This window comes from Diceros bicornis, chromosome 36 (genome assembly GCF_020826845.1).
Source record: "Diceros bicornis minor isolate mBicDic1 chromosome 36, mDicBic1.mat.cur, whole genome shotgun sequence".
Taxonomy (NCBI): domain Eukaryota; kingdom Metazoa; phylum Chordata; class Mammalia; order Perissodactyla; family Rhinocerotidae; genus Diceros; species Diceros bicornis.
In genome coordinates this window covers 18,011,780-18,034,245 of record NC_080775.1, presented here as the reverse complement: position 1 = coordinate 18,034,245, position 22,466 = coordinate 18,011,780, and the positions used below count along the sequence as shown (strand labels likewise).

Below are 22,466 nucleotides of genomic sequence, written 5' to 3'. Positions count from 1 at the left end.
AGTGAAGGAATAGCAAACAACAACAAATAGCAACAATGACAAACTCTATGGAGTGGAAAAAATCTTATTTCCAGAGTTTCCTATTATGTTATTTAAAATATCCAATTTTCAACAAAACATTACAAGAAACACAAAGAAGCAAGGAAGTATGGCCCATATCCATGATAAGAAGTAGTCATTAGAAATTGACCCTGAGAAAGTCACACCTTTGATTTGCTGGACAAAGACTTGAAGTCAGCTGTGCTAAAGATGTTTAAAGAACTAAAAGGAAACATGTCTAAAAACTAAAAGAAAGTATGAGACGATGTCTCACCAAATAGATAATATTAATAAAGAGATAGAAATTATTTTTTAAAAATAGAATTCTGGAGTTGAAAATTACTATAATTGAAAGGAAAAACCCACCAGAGGGCCTTAATTTTTTAAGCCAAAGAAATAATCAACAAACTTGAAAATAGGTAAATTGAGATGACCCAGTCTGAATAACAGGGAAAAAAGAAGAAAACTTTACAGAGCCTCAGAGATCTGTGGGACATCATCAAGCACATCAAAATACACATAATAGGATTCCTAGAAGGAAAGGAGAGAAAGAAAGAGGCAGAAAGAAGACTTGAAGAAATAATGGCAAAAACCTTCCCAAATTTGATGAAAAACATTAATGTATACATCCAGGAAGCTCACAATATCCAAGTAGGATAATCTCAAGGAGATTCACATCATAGTCAAACCGTCAAAAGATAGAGAATCTTAAAATCAGCACAAGAGAAGTGACTCATCATGTACAAGAGAGCCTCAGTATTATTAACACTGATTTCTCATCAGAAGAAATCATGTAGGCCAAAAGGCAGTGGGATGACATATTCAAAAGGCTGAAGGAAAATGACTGTCAACTAACAATTTTCTATCCAGAAAAACTATCCTTCAAAAATGAAGGAAAAATTAAGACATTTCTAGATAAACTAAAATGGAGAGAATTTGTCATGAGCAGATTTACTGTATAAGAAATACTAAAGAGAGTTCTTCAGTTGACATGAAAGAACACTTGACAGTATCTCAAATCCACATGAAGAAATAAAGAGCACCAATAAAGGTAACTACATAGGTAAAAATAAAAGACAGTATTAATTTATTCTTTGTTTGTAATTCTTTTTTTCTAATCTTATATGATTTAAAGACAACTACGTAAAGCAATAACTATAAATTTATGCTGATAGGTATACAATGTATAAAGATGTATTTGCATGACAATAATAGCACAAAGTATTGTGGAGAGAATGGAGCTATATAAGAGCAAAATTTTTGTACACTATTAAAATTAAATTTATATTAATTTGAAGTAGATTGTTGCATATTAAGATGTATATTGTCATCCCCAGGGCAACCACTAAGAAAATAAACAATACATCGTAAAAGAAATAACAAGGAAATTAAAATGGTACACTAGAGACTATCTATCTAACATAAAAGGGGGCAGAAATGGAGAAATAGAGGAACCAAAAGACATAAGACATATAGAAAATAAATGAAATAACAGTTATAAATCTTACCTTATCAGTAACTACATTAAATGTAAATGGATTAACTACTCCAATTAAAGACACAGATTGGCAGAATGAATTTAAAAAAGTAAATAAATAAAAATAAATTTAAAAATGATCGTACTATATACTGTCTACAAAATACACACTTGAGAGTCAAAGACACAAATAGGTTGAAAGTAAAAGCATGGAAAGGGATACACCATGCAAATAGTGACTAAAAAAGAGCTGTAGTGGCTATACTAATATTAGACAAAATAGACTTTTAGACAAAAATTGTTACTAGAGACAAATAAGGACATTTTACAATGATTAAAATTTCAATTCATGAAGAATATACAGCAATTACAGACTTAACGTGTACCTAACAATAAAGCCCCAAAATACGTGAAGCAAAAACTAACAAAGTAGACTTCACCTGACTCAGAATTTAAAGTCAAAATTCATATGGAGGGACTAAGATGGTAACACAGAAGGCCGCTGAAATTCCCTCCTCCCACAGACACACTAAATGAGCAGCTAAATATGGAGCAATTCCTTCAGAGAAATCCAGAAGCTAGCTCAGTGACTCCTACACATAGGGTGACAGAAAATACCCACATCTAAATTAGTAGGAAAGGCCGAGACACACTCTCTCCATAAATCCCACCCCCAGCACAGTACATACAATAAGGAGGGAACCCCTACCTCCCAGCTTCTCTCTGAGGAGTGAAGGGTGTGGATCACACATCAGCACCCCAAGTTTTAAAGCTACCACCTGAGGGATGAGCCCCAAAACACCTAATTCTGAAAGCCAATGGGGTTTCCAGTCATGAGACCTACAGGACTTAAGAAAACAAAAAGGCAGTTCTTAATGGGCATGTAAACACTCACCAGGCCCATATTCCCAGGGCTCAGAGAAGAGGAAATAGGCAAAAATGCCCGTTTCTGTCTTTCCCTGGAAGAGGATTGACTGCATTCTTTACAACCTACTGCCTGGGGGTCTAGATGCTAATTTTCATGCATCTGCTGACTAGCTGTGATCCTCCACGAAGCCTGGGGGACCTGGCGGGCACGTCCACCATCTTCTCCCTCTGGCTTGCTGCAATGATAAACCAGGTCACCAACTTCTCTCTAGAAGGAGCTTGTACACACACCTGGCTTATGTACTTTCCCAGCTGCTGCCTGAGGGTTCAACTTCTTCTTTTTTTTTTTTTTTGTGAGGAAGATCAGCCCTGAGCTAACATCCATGCCAATCCTCCTCTTTTTGCTGAGGATGACTGGCCCTGAGCTAACATCCATTGCCAATCTTCCTCCTTTTTTTTCCCCCTTTTTCTCCCCAAAGTCCCAGTAGATAGTTGTATGTCATAGTTGCACATCCTTCTAGTTGCTCTATGTAAGACGCCGCCTCAGCATGGCCCAACAAGTGGTGCGTCGGTGCGCGCCCAGGATCCGAACCCCGGGCCACCAGTAGCGAAGCCGTGCACTTAACCGCTAAGCCATGGGGCCGGCATGGGTCCAGCTTCTAATCAACCTGTATTAATATGCAGACCGCGATCCTCTCCTTCGGGATATCATTGGGTCTTGGCACACCCTCAACTACTGGGAGCCACTAAAAATAAAGACTGGAGCTTGGACGATCACAAAGCTTTGAGAGACAAACAGGAGCTTGAGCTGGGTTGATGGATGAAGTTATCTTCTATATAAGACCAGTCTTTCAAGACTGGGAGAGGTGTCTGTTTTATCTAATGTGCAGAAACCAACACAGAGAGTCAAGGAAAATGAAGAAAAAAGGAAATACGTTCCAAATAAAAGAACAAGATAAATTTCCAAACCTACCTTAATGTAATAGAGATAAGTGATTTACCCAATAGAAAGTTCAAAATAACAGTTATAAAGATACTCAGTGAGGTAAGGAAAGCAATGCAGGAACAAAGTAAGCATTTCAACAAAGAGATAGAAAAAATAAAAAAGTACCAAAAAGAAATCACTGTACCGCAACATAATAAAGGCCATAAATGACAAGCCCACAGCTAACATCACACCCAATGGTGAAAAGTGCAAAGCTCTTCCTCTAAGATCAGGAACAAGACAAGGATGCCAATTCTCACCACTTTTATTCAACACAGAACTTGAAGTCCCAGCCAGAGCAATTAGACAAAAAAAAAAAAAAAAAAAAAAAAAGGCATCCAAGTCAAAAAGAAAGAAGTAAAACCGTCTCTGTTTGCAGATGACATGATATTACCTATAGAAAACTCTAAAGTTCACTAAAAAACAGTGAGAACTAAGAAATGAATTCAGTACATTTGCAGGATACAAAATCAACATACAAAAATCAGTTGTGTTTCTATATACTAACAACAAACTATCAGCAAGAGATTAAGAAAACAATCCCATTTACAATAGCATTAAAAGGAGTAAAATACTTAGGAATAAATTTAACAAAGGAGGTAAAAGACCTGTATACTGAAAATGATGAAACATTGACGAAAGAATTGAAGACACAAATAAATGGAAAGATATTCCATGCTCACAGATTGAACGAATTAATATTGTTAAAATATCCATACTATGCAAAGCAATCTACATATTCAATGCAATCCCTAACAAAATTCCAATGACATTTTTCACAGAAATAGAACAAACAATCCTAAAATTTGAATGGAACGACAAAAGACCCTGAATAGCCAAAGCAACCTTGAGAAAGAACAAAGCTAGAGGCACCACGTTTCCTGATTTCAAACTATTTTACAAAGCTTTACTAATCAAAGCAGTATATTACTGGCATATAAACAGACACATAGATCAATGGAACAGAAGAAAGAGCCCAGAAATAAACCCACATGTATATGGTCAATTAATTTTCAACAAAGGAGCCAAGAATATACAAAGTGAAAGGATAGTTTCTTCAATAAATGGCGCTGAGAAAACTGAATCCCTATCTTACACTATACAGAAAAATCAACTCAAAATGATTAAAGACTTGAATGTAAGACCTGAAACCATAAATCTCCTAGAAGAAAACATAGGGGACAAACTCTCTGAGGTTGGTCTTGGCGATGATTTTTTGGATTTGACACCATAAGCAGAGGCAACAAAAGCAAAAATAAACACATGGGACTACATCAAACAAAAACCTTCTGAATAGCAAAGAAAACCATCGATAAAATGAAAAGGCAGAATAGGAGAAAACATTTGCAAACCACATATTCTAATAGGGGTTTAATATCCAAAATATGTAAGGCACTCACAAATCAATATCAAAAAAACAACCCAATTTAAAAATGGGCAAAGGACCTGAATAGACATTTTTTTTCCAAAGAAGACTTACAAATGGCTAATAAGTACATGAAAAAGTGCTCAGCATCAGTAACCATCAGGGAAATACAAATTAAATCACAATGAGATATCACCTCACACTCGTTAGGCTGGCTATTATCATAAAGAGAGATGACAAATGCTGACAAGGATGGGGAGAAAAGGGAACTCTTGTGCACTGTTGACGTGAATGTAAACTGTACATTAGTATGGAGGGAGATAGTATGGAGGTTCTTCAAGAAATTAAAAATAGAACTACCATATGATCCAGCAATTTCACATCTGGGTATATATCCAAAGGAAATGAAATCACTATCTCAAAAAGAAATCACTACTCCCATGTTCACTGAAGCGTTATTCACAATAGCCAAGACCTGGAAACAACCTAAGTGTCCATCGACAGATGAAAGGATAAAGAAAATATATATAGATACAATGGAATATTATTCAGCCTTAAAAAGAGGGAAATCATGCCATTTGTGACAACACCAATTCACCTAGAGGGCACTATTCTAAGGAAATAAGCCAGACAGAGGCAGACAACTAGTGCATGGCCTCGCTTATACGTGAAATTTTTTTTAAAAATGTTGAACGCACAGAAACAGAGTAGAATGGCAATTGCCAGGAGCTGAGTTTTCGGGGAAATAGGGAGAGGTTGGTAAAAGGGTACAAACTTTTAGCTCTAAGATGAATAAGCTCTGAGGATCTAATGTATAACATGGTGACTATAGTTGATAACACCATATTGCCATAATTGAAATTTGCTAAGAGAGTGGAACTTAAGTGTTCTTACCAAAAAAGAAAAGGTAAATATGTGATGTGATGTGTGTTAATTTACTTGACGGTGGGAGTCCTTTCACAACGTATATGTATAGTAAATCATCATGTTGTACACTTTAAATATATTATGATTTTATTTGTCATTATTTCAATAAAGCTTAAGAAAAGATATACATTAAAGTAAAAAGAAAAAATCAAAACTCAAGGCTGACTTTTGAATGAGCCTGAAGGAAATGAGGATACAACCATTGCACACGACTATTGGATGAAGAACCCTGACTTAGGGCATAATCAAAATTTAGTAAAAAAATAATTCAGTAAAACATTCAGTGGGATTTAATTAAGTGGATGTTTAAATGTACCCTGAAAAATTAACTTTATTTGACAGTTTTATTTCAGGGGGGATATTATCCATCTATGTCATGTCTATTTGAGTTTTATGTGTCTTCACAAATAAGATAACCAGATCCAAGTGCTTTTCTATTAATGGTAAAGCAAAGTGGTTCCTGGAGACTTCTGAAACCTGAGCTTACGAGTAATAAGAGGTGAACACAACACTCTGGATAACAGAGAATAAGAATCCTAACAATTGAGAATAATAGGGCAGAAAGAAAGAAAGATTTGTTCAGCAAATCATTGTTTTCTGATGGAATTCTTTAAGATTTTGAGGCTATAATGTTAGAAATTACATTTGGGGGACATGATGTTGACCATTCTGTACAATATAAATTATTAAGAAAAATAAACAGTTATTCTTACATTCCTTATGTCTTTAATGTACAGTGTTATTAGTATCATGGTAATTCAGAATAGACAATTGTGGGATTTTCTTACAGTAAATGTGGCACTTACCCATACGGAGACATTCCAGAGAAGCTTGACCCCAGTTCCTTGTATATGAAGACTCGATATAGTAGCAGTGACCGTGGAAAGGAATCCAGGCTGTGTGCTCTGACTCAGGGCATCTGCCAGGCAGTTGTGGAGGTTCAGTAGCAGGGATTTCTGTTAATAAAAAGACATTTAAAATAAGCTAAAACCTGAATTTTCTGAAGTACATAGAATAATACAGCAGCAGTTCAGGAAAATTTCATCACCTATCATTATGAAAAAAAGGTTCTAATGGTAATCATTTGGATCCGCCATTTTTATTGTTGCATTTTCTTTTTACTTTATCATTTTTTTCCATTTTAAATATATTTCAATAGAATGCACCATGGTATAGTGGCAATCAATCACACTCATAATTAAGAATGTACATCTGTAGTTCCTACAAAGATGTTAATAAGTTCCCCCGAAAAAGTCACCCAAAAATAATTTGCAAAGGGAGTTCCCCTTTAAGGCACTCTTTTCCTTTTCTGTATCCTAAGCCCCTATAAACCCTTCTTAGCTATGACTGACACCTGTGATATAACTAAATGCTATAGTTAGAATTCTAGTACTATACCACTGTTCTATTCGAGTACTGTACTCTAAGACTGTAACACTGTAATATCACTGAGTCTGATGAATCTACATACATCTATAGATGTGCTGTCGACATCAAAAGTAATCATAATTTCCTGGGGAATCTGACATCATAGATTCAGAGGATAATCTTAGTAATAAAAATTTCAAAAATTCATAAAGAACAAATAAACTCTAGCAATGAAAAAAAATTTCTATATCCTTTTTTTTTTTAAATAATTTTTATTTATTTATTTATTTTTCCACCAAAGCCCCAGTAGATAGTTGTATGTCATAGCTGCACATCCTTCTAGTTGCTGTATGTGGGACACGGCCTCAGCACGGCCGGAGAAGCCGTGCGTTGGTGCGTGCCCGGGATCCGAACCCGGGCCGATAGCAGCGGAGCGCACGCACTTAACCACTAAGCCACAGGGCCGGCCCTCTATATCCTTTATTTTGATCTATGTGTATTTGTTATTACCAAATCCATCTTTTGTTAGGGGAAGGAATATGTTTTACCTTATTCTTAAGCTACCCAAGATATGTTACTGTTTAATAATATCAACAGTGGTATGTATTAGCTTATTGAGAACGTTTCAAATCCCCTGATTGTTTTTGTGTATTCAATTACCATCTGATCTTTTGCAGAGAATATAAAAACTTTCATTGCAATTCGCTGTCTTCCAGTAGCCATCAAGATCCAGATAAACGCACGCTGATTTCAGTCTGGGCTCATCAGCAGCCCAATTAGTGTACCTCACCCTCCATTTATCAGTCCAAACGTATTCATTATTCGTCTGCAAGAGCAAAACAACCATTAGCATGGAGCCTAGCTTCATTTAGAAAATACCAAAAGAACCAAGTGAGCATTAAAAACTATATTTAAGACTGTGATTTGATAAAGAATCTTCAATGTTTGGGAATAAAAAGAACATTAGAAATCATTTCTACCAACTCAAATTCAGTAAATGCAGGCTTTCTTGGAGATCTCTTTGAATATATCCTTGGAAGCTAATTTGAAAAACACTGACTTAAAAATCTATGTCTCATTCTATGAAACTCTATTTGCAGTCTTTCAGTGCAAAAGAGAAGTTTCACCTTCAGAACAAAAGAAATATTTATTATATTGTCATTGAAATGATAATAAAAATTAAGTAATTTTCATTGAACTCATGGACCTCAGGGGAAACACTAATCTCTGATCTTCTCACTGTTTGGCTGTTGAAACAGTATCAGTGACAAATAACTGAGATAAGATCACAGGGGTAGATAACAGAGAAGCATAGGTGTCTTGCCTTCCAGTTAGGTGATCTTTCAACTATAACTAACCATGATGGCAGTTTTTAAAAAGTTGACTGTTTTTTCAATTTGCACACAATTTCTTACGAAATTTAGTCAAACACATTTATGGTCACATACAAATTAATTGATAACATCAAAAATATTACTTATCAATAGCATCTTTTTAACAGTCTAGAAGAGATTTTACAGGTAATGCCTAAGAACAGATGGTATATGACACTAATCAGAGATAACTGAATTCTTAAACATTTCAAATCATTGTCCCCTTTTTAACTGCATTATTTAATTTACCAAGAAATTACCAAAGATTTAATGACAAAATCAAAAGCATGACATCTCAAGTTAGAATTTTGTAGTATTCTACCATGTTTAACCAAATAACGCTTACATGATCATTAACTCCATAGATGTAAGGAAAATAATAGTGCTATTTTCATTATAAATGTTGATATAGTGGAAAGCTATTTAATCTTTCTAAAAATAAATGAAAGCCTATTTTAAACTCATAAGAGAATTGTGACCATGTTGGTGAGAAAAAAATGAATGAATTATCAAGTAAATTAATTACTGAAAATAGAGTTAACAGACATAAAAATGTCTTGCCTAAGTTTAATCACAGAAATCATTATAGAATTACTTACTTTTTTTTTTTTTTTTTTTTTTGTTTTTTGTTTTTTTTTTTGTTTTTTTTTTTTTTTTGTGAGGAGATCAGCCCTGAGCTAACATCCGCCAATCCTCCTCTTTTTTTTTTTTTTTTTTTTTGCTGAGGAAGACGGCCCTGGGCTAACATCGGTGCCCATCTTCCTCCACTTTATATGGGACGCCGCCACAGCATGGCTTACCAAGCAGTGCGTCGGTGCGCGCCCGGGATCCGAACCAACGAACCCCGGGCCGCCGCAGCGGAGCGCGTGCACTTAACCGCTTGCGCCACCGGGCCGGCCCCATAGAATTACTTACTTTTAAATATTCACTTCCCTACTGAGGAAATACTCATTGCATGAAGTATAAATTTCCATCTCTGCATCATGGCATTAGAAGCTCTAAAATCCGACACAAACATACTTTCCAGTTTTATCCTCTTCTATCCTTTTCCCTCTTCTTGGCGCTCCTTCCTTATGTTCCACCATCCTAGATGACCTCTGTAAAGTTTGACTTTCTCTGAGAAGCCCTCTTGATCCTCCCCCGTGGCACAACTGATCCCTTCTCTCTCCTCTTGTAGCATTTTGTATATTCCTCTCTTTGACAGTTCTTGTATTGTCTCTTAATGACTTGTTGTCATCTCTATTTCTTCTACTAGGAATTTTCTTTGTTGACTAGCTAGACAGATGAATGGATGGAGGATAGAAGGATCTCAGGGCATCAGAGAAGACTCATTTTAGGAATATTTTGGCAACTCCTCCATCACCACTCTTAGTTCAATGCCTCATCCCTAACTCCACCCCATTCTCTGCCAACTCTCCTTTCTCTCTGTTATGGAATATGGGGAATTGACTGAAATGAAATTTCTCACACATAGATGGTAGCTCCACAACTTCAGGATTGATAACTCTAGAATGGCTTGCCACAACAAATAAAAAGTAACCTCATAACCCAGGAACCATGCCCTGACATGCTTCCTTAATTCCCATGGCGTAGTTGTAATCATGACACTAGAAAGAAATAAGTTAATAATAAAACCATTTAGATGCAGAATTTAAACATTCAAAAGCAATATGAGAGTTAATACAAGTTAGATAGTCTTGGTTGGATTTCTGACATACATCACTAGCTTGCTAGTTCCTTGAAGGTATTGGATCTTTGAAAGAGTGGGTCTTGTTCATATTGGTATCACTCACATTGCCCAGCACAGTTTCTTAGATATAACAAGTGCTTAACAGAATGAACATAAAGGGAATCATATTCAATCACAATTTATCAATCACATCAAGTCACGCATGTGTCCAGTGTCTTACCAAGTTACTGTTCAGGCCAATCCACACAGGTTCATTAAATGTCTGCATTTGCATCCAAGCAAATGCATTGCTATAGGGATCTAGAATGCTAGCAATAGCAGAAGAGTGAAGCTTGCAATAATCCTCTGCTTCATGCCACTGTAACTTTAATTTCATGAGTGAATAGCTACTTTGACCATATTTAATAAAGCCATCTGTTGGAATTGTTGCTGGAGAATTAGGCAAGGAAGGGTCTGGAATAAAAAGATTATTTTCATTAGCATTATCAATAAACGTTAAGTGCCATCAGTACATGACTACTATCTCCTACATCATAAAAACAATCAGAATAGCACAAATCCAAACCATCAGGTGTTAAAAATATTTGCATGAGCCATTTTGCACCGGAAAATAAAGCTCTATTTTTCAATCGGTATGCCTGATTAAATTAAATAATTTCCAAACTCTATTTAGAATAATACAACAAATATATGATCAAGTTTCTAAACTAAAAAAACAAAAGGGCTTACAAATTCAGTGAGATCTAGTATCTGGATGAAAAAAATGCCACAGCTGAATCCCATAAATTAAGAACATCTATCATCCTGTCATTACTAATCTTTAGTTTTCCATATTGGTCCCATTTCAAGATCAAGGATAGTCTTCTTCTCTCTTCCCCATCTATTCCACTCTATGCATGAATTTGCATCTATTTGACTCTACCTGTGAATAATGCCTCTTCAAGAGACTGGTTTAAGTTCTCGAATGAAGCCGTACCCCCGTCCCTGGTTCATTTAACCTTGATCTCAAGGACCAAACTTTACTCTTACTGATGATTTCCTGTGCCTTCCACCCAGCCCCCCCATATCTTATCCAAACTGACTCAGGGGTGGAGCCCTTGTAAGCCAGTCACTCTGGCTTTCTGATTTTTCCTCCTTAATCTCCTAGCACCGGTTTCTAATCATTGTTTGAGGTCCACCCATTCTCTGAGCCACTCACTGTCAAGACCCAAAAAAAGACCTTGTTTCTACATGTCTTGGCTGATGCCCTAGGGAAGAGGTCAGCCAAGGACAGCCAGAGCATGAAATCTGGCCTGTTGTCTGCTTCTGTAGCCCATGAGCTAAGAATGGCTTTTAAATGGTTGAAAAAAAAAAATCAAAGATGAACAACATTTGGTGACATGTAAACATTATATGAAATTCAAATTTGCGTCTATAAATAAAGTTTTATTGGAACACATCCATGCTTGTTTGTTTGTATATACTTGCTTGTCTATGATCACAGCAGAGTTGAGTGGTTGCAGCAGAGACCGTATGGCCCGCAAAGCCTACAACATTTACAATCTGTCTCTTACAGAAGAAGTTTTCCAACTCCTGGTCTAGGGCTCTAGATATCCTTGCCTACCGATTTTGTCTTGGCCGATTGTCTGACTTGTTCCACCGTATACCCACCTAACCCACCATCTGCTTTGTTCTGTCGCTACGTAAATGCCACACTTTTGATTTCGCCTGGTGAGGCAGCAATCTCTTTTCGACAAGCCAGGCCATCTTCCCCTTTCTTCTGCTGTTGCTGCCACCTTGTGTTGGGAGAATATCATTAAATCAAGACACCCAGGCCAGGATCCTAACTGTCACAGCCGGTAGGAACTGAACAACCTTATCAGTTCCCAGCTTGAAGAGATCTGGGTTTATCTTAATAGCATTGGGAAATTTGGGGGCCACTAAAAGTGGCAAATGAGGCTTGTGGCAGAGGTAAACAAAAATGTTTCACGGAAGGCTATATGCAGTTAGGAAACTGAGCTCATCTGTCCATTTTGCTTGTTTATTAAAACATTTATAGAAAAAACATAGGGAAAAACTAAAATATTGAGAGGTTATTTTCAAGTGGTTAGATTATGGGTAATTTTTTTCTCTTCCTTATGCTTTTCCATATTTTCTGAAATTTCCACAAAAAACGTGTTATGTATTTTTTTAAATAGTGGTTTTTATTCATATATATTGATATATATATGTGCATGTGTGTATATATATATATATATATATTTATCTATCTATATATATATAGACAGAGAGAGAGAGAGAAAGGTTTTGAAAAATGCATGAAAATACAGCAATACAATGAAGGAACTAAAGTTGCCCTTAATTCCACTATCCAAAGATAACCACTATTTCTATTTTGATGCATTTCTTTAGTCTTTTTTGTTCGTATTTTTCTTAAAGGGGGTTCATAGTGTTTTTCGCATAATTGATAGTCTATAAAATTTTATGTCCTGTCTTTCTTCGCTTTAACACTGGGAACCTTTTCTTAAGCCTAAGTCATTAAAAATCTTCAAACTATTTTTTTTTTTTTTTGTGAGGAGGATCAGCCCTGAGCTAACATCTGCCAATCCTCTTCTTTTTTTTTTTTTTTTTTTGCTGAGGAAGACTGGCCCTGGGCTAACATCCGTGCCCATCTTCTTCCACTTTATATGGCACGCCGCCACAGCATGGCTTGCCAAGCGGTGCGTCAGTGCGCGCCTGGGATCCGAACCGGCGAACCCCGGGCCGCCGCAGTGGAGCACACATACTTAACCGCTTGCGCCACTGGGCCAGCCGCCAAACTATTTTTTATTGGTCGCAAATATTATATCACTTATGTTTATATTTAAAAAAAAGATTTTATATAAGCTTGTGAATTGTCATTCGCTCCTGGAAGGAGCCTCCCTCCCTTGCCCAAAAGACAAAGGCACAGAAGGCATCCTTTGGCATGACTGGTGGCCTAAGATTCCGGTGCTATGGGGCAAAGTACAGAGAGAAAAGTGACATGGCCTGCTCCAGCTTTTGGATTAATAGAAGGTTAGAATTTCTGTGGTACTTTTCAATCATCTAAAAATATCTTAAGTGATTTTCAATCATTGTCATGAATTGGCATTTTTTTCTCTGGTTCGCCAGAAACTGTAGAAAAATCTGTTAGATCTGGGAGAATAAGTACCTTCTAACCCAAACTCATCCTCTAAGAGCTGTACTCAGGATGACAGCACGCACCCCACTCTCGACCCTCATCTCGATTTTAATCTATCTTTTAATTTCTGACCTTCTTCTTGTGTCGCTAGACATTTTTATTCCAGTTTCACTAGAAACTAAAATGCATACAACCATAATCTTGATTCGGAGTAACTCTGTTTTATTTTCATTTAACCATAGTCAGCCTTCCTAAGGTGAAACAAGGAACACAAATCAGATATCTACATTTTTAAAGACACAGAATACAGAAAAAATAAGGAGGCACATATGATGTGTTGTGCCAATGATTCTCAAAGTATGCAAGTTGAACTAAGGTATTCCTACTCTGACATTTTTTTAAAGGTACAGGTAGGCAAACATCCCAAATTTCTAACAAAACTAGAAAGAGTTCCTTCAGATTAAACTTCAAGTTTAATCTGCACAAAACTTTCTGTTAATGGGTGAGGGGGCACATTCATGAATAAATTATAGAAATATCACCCTTTCGTCTGTCACAGTCATACATGGATTAAAGTGAGAGTCAGACAAACCTGTTGATGTACAAGGGAATGATCATTTTTTTATAAGACTTCATATTTTTAAAGCAGTTTAAGGTTCACAGTAAAATTAAGGAGAAGGTAACTTTTTAAAAAATATTAAAAATCTCCAGCTCTTACAGGCAGGTGAGGTTTGGTAGAACTTACCAGAAGGTGTCTGGCATATATAGCCTCGCTTACTGTCACAGGTGTCATCCATCCATTTTCCTGCGTCCTTTGATTTCCCTCCAATAATAACAACACAGTCAGCCTGTATATTTACGGAGAAAGGAAAAAAAAAGTGTGAATCAGTAATTATTTAAATCAGTTCATTAATAAGCCAAAAAAAACCCTTCATCCCTATCTCCAAATTTTAAGATCATCCGAATCCCTTTACACTATGTTCAATTTATCTTTACATTCTATGCAACTGCATCTACTTTCCATGTGGATCCCTCATACTGAATTCATTCTACTTTTTTTGAAAACCAAACAGATTTGGATGAATTTTGGAGATAAGTCTGAGAAATTTTGCTATCATAAATTTTATTAATCGCCATAAAAATTTAGGAACCAAATAGACCAGGAGAATACAATATCTTCTCCATATAAATTCCCATGATACAAACCCAGAAATAAGTAAAATCTATAGATTTCATTGCTAATTTAATTTATATAAGTATTATTATAGATTCAGAGCAAATTGCTAGGACAAAGTTTCACATTTTATTTGTAATCTCATAGGAGAGTATGCCAGGGCTGGAAAAATATTCTATTATTTTGTTGTAAATGTGTTTGCAATTTCAAGCTTCCATAGGATATTTACAAGCCAAAAGTGAGCAAAAAATCACGAAACTTGTACCTGCCAGAGTTTTCATCCAGTGTCACTGGACAGATTGGATAGATTACATTGATTATATCATGGTTGGGATTTTCTAACCTATTGGTTCTAATAATCTAATACACTCATAATATCCAAAACTGTTCTAAATACTATACATGTATTAATTAATTTAGACTCGTACTCATCCTATGAGGTTGGTGTTATGATTATGCCCATTTTATAGATGAGAGAACTGAGCACAGAGAAGTTAAATTACTTTCCCAAGGTTACACAGCTGATATATGACAGTCAGGATTCAAATCCCAGGCATTCAGGCTTCTTGTCTAAACTCAAACCACTGTGCAATATAACTTTAATTTTGATTGTGCTACCATCATTATGAATTCTCTACATAATAGATGAGATTAACAATTTCTCAAGGAGCTTCTCAATAAGCAAGGAATGCGAAGTGTGCTGGGGGCAGGAGTGCCCCTCAGAAAAGGTTTCTTGTTGATAAAGAGCCACAAAAGAAGAGAAGATTGGGTATTGTCTTGAAGGCATGTAACACCTAGAACTTCTCTATCATGCAATAATGAAGGGATGAGCCAGCATGTCAGGGATGCAGAGCAGAAAGATGGGAAGACCCCAATCCTTAATAATGTTGTTATGGTTGGGAAACACAGCTTTACTCCATTCCCTGATCCCCAGCTATCACAGCTTGCCCTATGCTACTGTTGTCTTCCCAACCTCCCTGCCTCCAGTCGCATTGTCCCATGAGCCTCAACTATTAGGAATTCCCAATCCTACATGTCACAGATCCTCCACTAATCCCCATCTCCCTTCTTGGGTATTCTTATCTCCCATTATCCTGGCTCAGAGTCTCTGCTCTATTCCAGAAAACCTGTATGCAACAAGCATGTTTCCACCCCGAAATGCACATGAAACGTTCTCTCCCACTATCTTTATCAAACTGTGTTTAATCCTCTCCATGTTTCAAGTCCTGAAATTGTAACAACACAGTATGTGTGTTTTGATTCCATTTTTGCAAAATATAAACTTTATATTTTTACACACACTAAGAAAAAGTCCAGGAATAAAATCAACAAAAAATTAACAGTGGTTTTTTTCTGGAGAGTGAGATACAGATTTTGTTTGCTTCTGTTGTTTCCACCTTTCTTTATGTTCTAAAAGCGAAAAACTTGTGCAATAATGAATTTTTTTTGCTTTACACAAAATTGCAAACTCCACCTCACTCCACTCTAACTTGTTCAGTAAGTTTTCAGCCCTCATTTATATAATGAGGATTCACATAATTTCTCCGCAGAATATCAGTTACCCAACACCAAAATGTATCCACTCTGCAGTAGGTACCAAATTAATGGTTATAAAGTTGCCATTTTGATCAGATCATTTTTCTGCTCAAACCTTTTTTCGCTGCCCATCTGACAAAGTCCAAACTCTTCCAGAGGGCATCTAAATTTCTCTCAATTCTGCTTCCCACCTTTCAAAGCCAACTCCTATCTGTTTTCTGCATAAAATCCCTGCTACATTCAAAGCCATTTACTCCTGCCCAAACCCATCTTCTGCCTTTTACTTGAAGGCTTTATTTTCCTTGTCCACTTACCAAGCCCTTCCCCACCCTCTTAGCAAGTTCCCCTGATCATTCTGTTTCAAACTTCTTGAGAAAAAGTCTCACAGGTGATTCTTTTTCATATTCCTACTCTCCACCAAATGAAGGGCTCCATAGATATGTGTTGACCAATTAGATCACTCTACCCCGTAGTAAGTTACTTTCCTCCTAATTACTATCATAGCTGATCCTGTCATTATCTTCTTCCATTTCTTTCAGTGAAGAAGATTGGCACAGATATTAGCACAGAGCTAACATCTGTGCCAATCTTCCTTTATTTTTGTATATGGGATGCCGCCATGGCATGGCTTGATGAGTGGCATGTGGGTCCACGCCCAGGATCCAAACCCACGAACCCTGGGCTGCTAAAGCGGAGCATGCAAACTTAACCACTATGCCATCAGGCCTGCACTTCCATTTCTTTACTGTCTTCTTTCTTATAGAAGACTTGTGGTCTAGCTTAAGTGTAAGCTACTTTAAGGTAAGAACAAAATCTTACGTTGCTTCACGTTTTTCTGAATGCCTCGTATGGTGTTTAACATTGATTGGTTGACTGTTCAATGACATAAGATTAAAAGTAGTAAAATAAAGAAGCAATCATCTGTCTCGGGTTAATGTACAAAAGCACTTAGCACAGTGTTTGGCACATAGTAACCACTCTACGAGTGGTAGCTCAATAATGATGATGATGATGACGATGATATCTTTAGAGGGAGTTGTAGCTTCCAGACAAATACCCCGGGTACTACAACAGCTTCAAGAGTTTAGGGACAGCTGATGCAAAGAAAGTTGATAACTCTGGGTTCAAATATACACCCTCACCACAACATAGTCCCACATTGGAGCTGACTTTTCCCATCCTTCATGACCACTACCATCCACCCCCCCAAGCTGAAGAGTTCATAACTGAATTTATACCCCTCCCTTCAAGGCCAGCTCAGCTCAGTCTGAAACAGTTAAAATCTGCAAGGATGAATCAGATCAAGGAGTACTCCGGTAGATTATTCACAGAAGATGAATCACTCATATGATGACTTTCAGCAAGCTGACAATGTACAGAGAGGTGCCCTGAAAGTGATATTTACATCTTCATAAGAAAGACTGCTCCTTCTTCCACCAGGGTAACCTTTCCCCCAGTTTGTGTAACGAACTCCTCGCCCATCTGTCCAAAGGAACGTGTGCTCCGAGTTGACATCATTCAGCCCAGTCCAGGCGTTAAAAGTGGAGTCCTTCATCTGATAGGTAAGAAATGCTGAAAGAAAGTTTCACAAGATAATTTTAAACTTTGGGGGAAAATAAAATACAGAAAATATTCAGAGTACATTAATTTAAAAACACCAAGCATGTGATTAATGTCTTCATTATTTATTTAAAAGCACTTACCATGAAAGCAAATACATTCTACCTTTAGCATTGTGTTATTGCTTCAGCTTTGGACTTTGAAAAGTTTTGCACAATAAAAATCTAGGTTTTACCCAGGCCCCTGCAGATAGTTACACAGATTACGCCCTGCCCAAGGGCACTGGGGCACTGGGACTAGGGAGGCTGAAGTCTATATCATGCCCCACTCTTCATTTTGTACACCCCGATCTGGGCGGTTACTGCCTACAGAGGTACATTATTCTAGTTCATGCACAGTCATCCTATGAGTTAGCGACTATCCTGATTCTATAAAGAAGACAATCTGATTATAAAAAGCAGTGAGCAGAAAGGGCTCTTAATGCAGAAAATTTCTGAAAATGAAAACCATTCATCAAAACAAGAAGCATTAGGCTGTCAAATTATCACTACCTTCGACTGCCAAACCAAAAGATTTGGGATTCCTCCGGGGCGGCCAAATCCTAGGGGTCAGTGGCAGTCCACCGAGGGTGCTTAGACCCAGGAGGGATCCTGATGCTAAATGTGCACATGGTGAAGAGAGAAGATCTGGAGTAATTCAGAGAATATAGAGCCAATCTGGCCTCTTGCTTCCTTATCAGTTCTGTGACAGAGAAGATGGTGGCAAATATCCAGAAGCTGTAAAAGGCTTCAACGTGCACATGCCCCATCCTCTCTTCGGTAGCCCATCCCCATGCCTCCCACACCATAGCAGCTGCCTTCACCTGCCAGGAGACATGGATGCTTAAGTGAATGAGCACCAACTCGATAGAACAACAATTTCCAAACATTTATGCTTAAACATGACTCCTGAATGCAAATAGGTAACCGAATGACTAAGCACTTGGGGTTACTAATAGAAAAGGCAAAATAGAAAGAAGCCCACAGAAATACGATTATCTGTTTATTCATTAACAAGCAATACCACAGAAGGGCCATTGCTACGTGCTTACTCTTCTGTAGAGTAGAAGAGGCAGCGACCACCCTGCTAAGAGATTTGCTTATTTCTCAATTAACTAAAGGTGAAAAAAAAAAATTCCAATATTTTTCAGAGAGAAAAGAGTATGAGTAGATACTTATTTTGGTTTTATTTTATTTCCTAAGTAAGATCATAACTTTTACCCTATCCCCAACTTGAAACAAAATGTGGAAAAGCTCTACCTGCCAATATTTCAGCACTGACATTTTTTCTGCCAACAACCACAATAAGAATTCACAACGTGTGCCTGTTTTGCCAGGAATAATGTTATTTTATCTGAAAATTGTTTCCTTCTGCACATCTCTATTACCCAGGTTTGAATTTTGTTATGCCAGGAATCAGCACTTTGTGGTTAAGAGAGGAAATCAATTATTGTGTTTCTCTGCTGGGTAGCTAAACCCAAAATGTGGTAGGCCAGTTAGACAAATGTGAATATTACATTCTTAAAGTTTTGTGTCTGTGTGCTATGGTTTAACCCTTTTCTTTCAGCGTCTGGTGAGTTGTTGAACTGGTGAAGGTTCTCAGTGAAAGCTTGGTTGATTTCTTGTATAATGTGTTCCACGTGAGCATATGGCGGCACTTAGAGTAAAATAAACATTTGGGAGAGTGCCATATGGGGTCCTAGTGTCTTTCTTATATTTTTTGAGACATACTATATTTTCCAGTAAATGATTGTAGAAGTCAAAGAATCTTGGAACCAAAAAGGAACTTAGAAATTATCTAGACCACATCTCTCTCCTACAACGTCTGCATCAATTCACATGTATGACCAACATGTATTGAGCATCTTCCATACTACATAGCAGTCAATATATGTGATTCTATAGCATCCATTTGAGTACCTTCCAGTTTAAGCATTTTCACAGCCCTTCAGAAAATTCACAAAGCAGCCCATCCAACCACTTCTCATTGCTAGAATCAGCACCTCAAAAAATAGAATTTTTTTTATTTTTTTTTTTTTTATTTTTGTGAGGAGCACCAGCCCTGAGCTAACATCCAATGCCAATCCTCCTCTTTTTTTGCTGAGGAAGACTGGCCCTGGGCTAACATCCATGCCCATCTTCCTCCACTTTATATGGGACGCCGCCACAGCATGGCTTAACAAGCGGTGCGTCGGTGCACACCCGGGATCCGAACCGGCGAACCCCGGGCCGCCACAGCGGAACGTGTGCACTTAACCGCTTGCGCCACCGGGCCGGCCCCTCAAAAAATAGAATTTTGAGCCTAAACCTATTTCCGTGTAACCGCCACACATTGGTTCTAGGTCTTCCTTCTGGAGTCACACAGGATGATCTTCAAAGTCCACATCTTCTGTTTTCCAGGCTGTGAAACCTGAGGGTCTTTCAAACAACCCTCATGTGCCACTTGCTGTGGCTTCCAAACCCTTAGTCACTTTCATTCGAATTGCCTACAGTTGGTCAACATCCTCCTTAAAGTCACAATTCATAAATTTAACCTAATATCTATGTCAGATAAGCTGGGCCCAAAAAGACCATGCAAAAGTGGTCAAGCGCCTTCCTTTTGACAGCAACATAACGAATTTCACAATCTGCTCTATGGATATGGTGAGTTTTCTCCTTTGATGCTCTTCTCCAAAGCTCTGGCCTATCTTTCTGTTTTATCAGATTTTTTTTCTCAATTTGTTCAAAGTTCACATTTAAAAATCAGTTTTATTGCATTATAAGTTATGTGATCACATGATTAGAAAAGCACTAAATGGGAAACCAGTAATTTTTCATTTTATTCCTGGAACCACTCCACTTCTTTGTCTCTTTGGGGAGCAAACGAGTTTGGAGAAAATAGAATAGGATTTAAGCTGGATAGACTCAGTTTGATTCCCAACCCTACCGCTTACACAGCAAGCTCCTTGACTCAAGGCTCTCTGAACACCGTTTCCTCATTTACAAAATGGGGTAAAAACACCTGCTTTATAGAGTTGCTATGACAACGGAAAAGGTACTTCATATGTAAAATGCCCAACATGGTGCCTACAACTAAATAAAATGGTTCTCAATCTGTGTTTGGTTTTTTTTTCCCCTTCCTAGTTTCTATTACAGAAAACCACAAAGTCATTTACTATCAGCAATATTCTACCATTTTATAGGAAAAGTTACATATTTAAATGTATCGTTGATTGCACAATGGCCTGCATACCTTGTTCTTTTTCGTTGCCTATGGATACCAGATTTCCTCCAAATCCTAGGCAAGCTTTTCGTGCCTCTTGCCAATTTTTTCTTTCTCCTTCAACAGATCCAAAGACTTTGAAACACTGGGATGGAAGGAAAGAAAACCATAGGGATTAACTAAAGATAATGGTGAAAAGACTAGTGAGAGATATAAAAATTATATATGAAGATTAGAGCTAAATATAAATTTTCTCACAATCCAATACAGATCTAAAAAATGAAGTCAGTTTTCTTACACACAAACTTTCTTTGCAAAGATTTTTTTTCTCCTTTTGGACCAAGGGTAGAACTACTTGGATTTTGAGAATTTGAGATGGGAATTTGACATGGGAATCTCCAACTATTCTTGCCTAAATTTTCTAAAGTGATGAGGGAAGCAAAAGTTAACTTTTAGCTGAAAGATTTGCATTGCCACTCTCCATATTGATCAGTGTCAACACTGAAACTAATTTTCTTAGTACCTTGTTATTGTAAAAACTCCAACCTTCCTTACAACCTCCTGGGACGGAGGGTGTGGTAGGAATAGCCGTGGCGTTGATGCTGCTGTTATGCCGCTGGCAAATGAAGGCATTTGGATAACCACAATTAATGTCATTCCAAAACCCTGGCAAAGAACAAAATAGTTAAATTAGATTTACACGTTTATGGTTAAAAACACTGTTTTTTTAAAAAATACATTATATTTTATAAGGATTCTCAAAAATGGTTTAGACTACAATGAAAGTTTAATTTACACAAGTAACTCAAAAGATCTATGCAATATTTCCTTTTCTTTTTTCAATTAAACTAATAATAGTCAACTTTGTAGAGAGCTTCCTAAGACCTAAGCAAATACTTGTTGTTTCAGTTACATTTTCTGAATAGCCAGTAATAGCTAATAATAATACCTAAACTTTATATATACCAAGAAGTTGCTTAGTGTTTTAGAGGTATTATCTCATTTAATTTTCTTTTTTTGTGTGTGTGTGCGGAAGATCAGCCCTGAGCTAACATCTGTCACCAATCCTTCCTCTTTTTGCTGAGGAAGATTGGCCCTGGGCTAACGTCCGTGCCCATCTTCCTCTACTTTATATGGGATGCCGCCACAGCATGGCTTGACAGGTGGTGCATCCGTGCGCTCCTAGGATCCGAACCTGCAAGCCCCAGGCCGCTGCAGCAGAGCGCGTGCACTTAACCACTACACCACCGGGCTGGCCCTCATTTAATTTTCTTAACAACAGATGAGTTCTGTCATTATTGCCTTTTTGCAGACATAGATGTGGAGAGAGAGACAAAGAAGACAGATAAACATTCTGGATATTTTCTTCAAATCAGAACACGAAAAAATATTTCATAAAACGAGAAAAAGTCAGAAGATTGCGGCATTTATTAGAGTAAATGTTAAGCATTCATTCTCCTTACAAATTGAATTGTGATGTTGCTAAAATTAGAATTCTCCTTTATTCTCTCTTCTTTTCTTGCCTGATTTAAATGCACAACTTGCTACTTTTAGCCTAGGGATGTAGGAAATGACACATCATACCACAAGGCAAATTCAAGAAGATTTTCATATTGTCTACCTGAATTTGAATACATGGTTACACAGTTTTCATCGTCATTTGCAAAATTGGGTTCACCTGTGGCCCAAGCTACATAATCCACTTTGGTTCCATCCATCCAACTG

The 22,466-nt window shown here is 37.3% G+C and overlaps 1 protein-coding gene across 1 annotated transcript in view; it reads right to left on the bottom strand.

The window, feature by feature from the left end:
• The window catches only part of MRC1 (mannose receptor C-type 1), an 88,661-nt gene that overhangs the window by 5,966 nt on the left and 60,229 nt on the right, over nt 1-22,466 (bottom strand). The window contains exons 20-27 of the mRNA XM_058532820.1: nt 22,363-22,463; nt 21,265-21,407; nt 20,772-20,886; nt 17,347-17,513; nt 13,977-14,079; nt 10,313-10,545; nt 7,690-7,855; nt 6,468-6,617 (exon numbers count right to left, since the gene is read on the bottom strand). Coding sequence (XP_058388803.1) covers nt 6,468-6,617; nt 7,690-7,855; nt 10,313-10,545; nt 13,977-14,079; nt 17,347-17,513; nt 20,772-20,886; nt 21,265-21,407; nt 22,363-22,463 — 1,178 coding nt within the window. The remainder of the gene's footprint in view (nt 1-6,467; nt 6,618-7,689; nt 7,856-10,312; nt 10,546-13,976; nt 14,080-17,346; nt 17,514-20,771; nt 20,887-21,264; nt 21,408-22,362; nt 22,464-22,466) is intronic.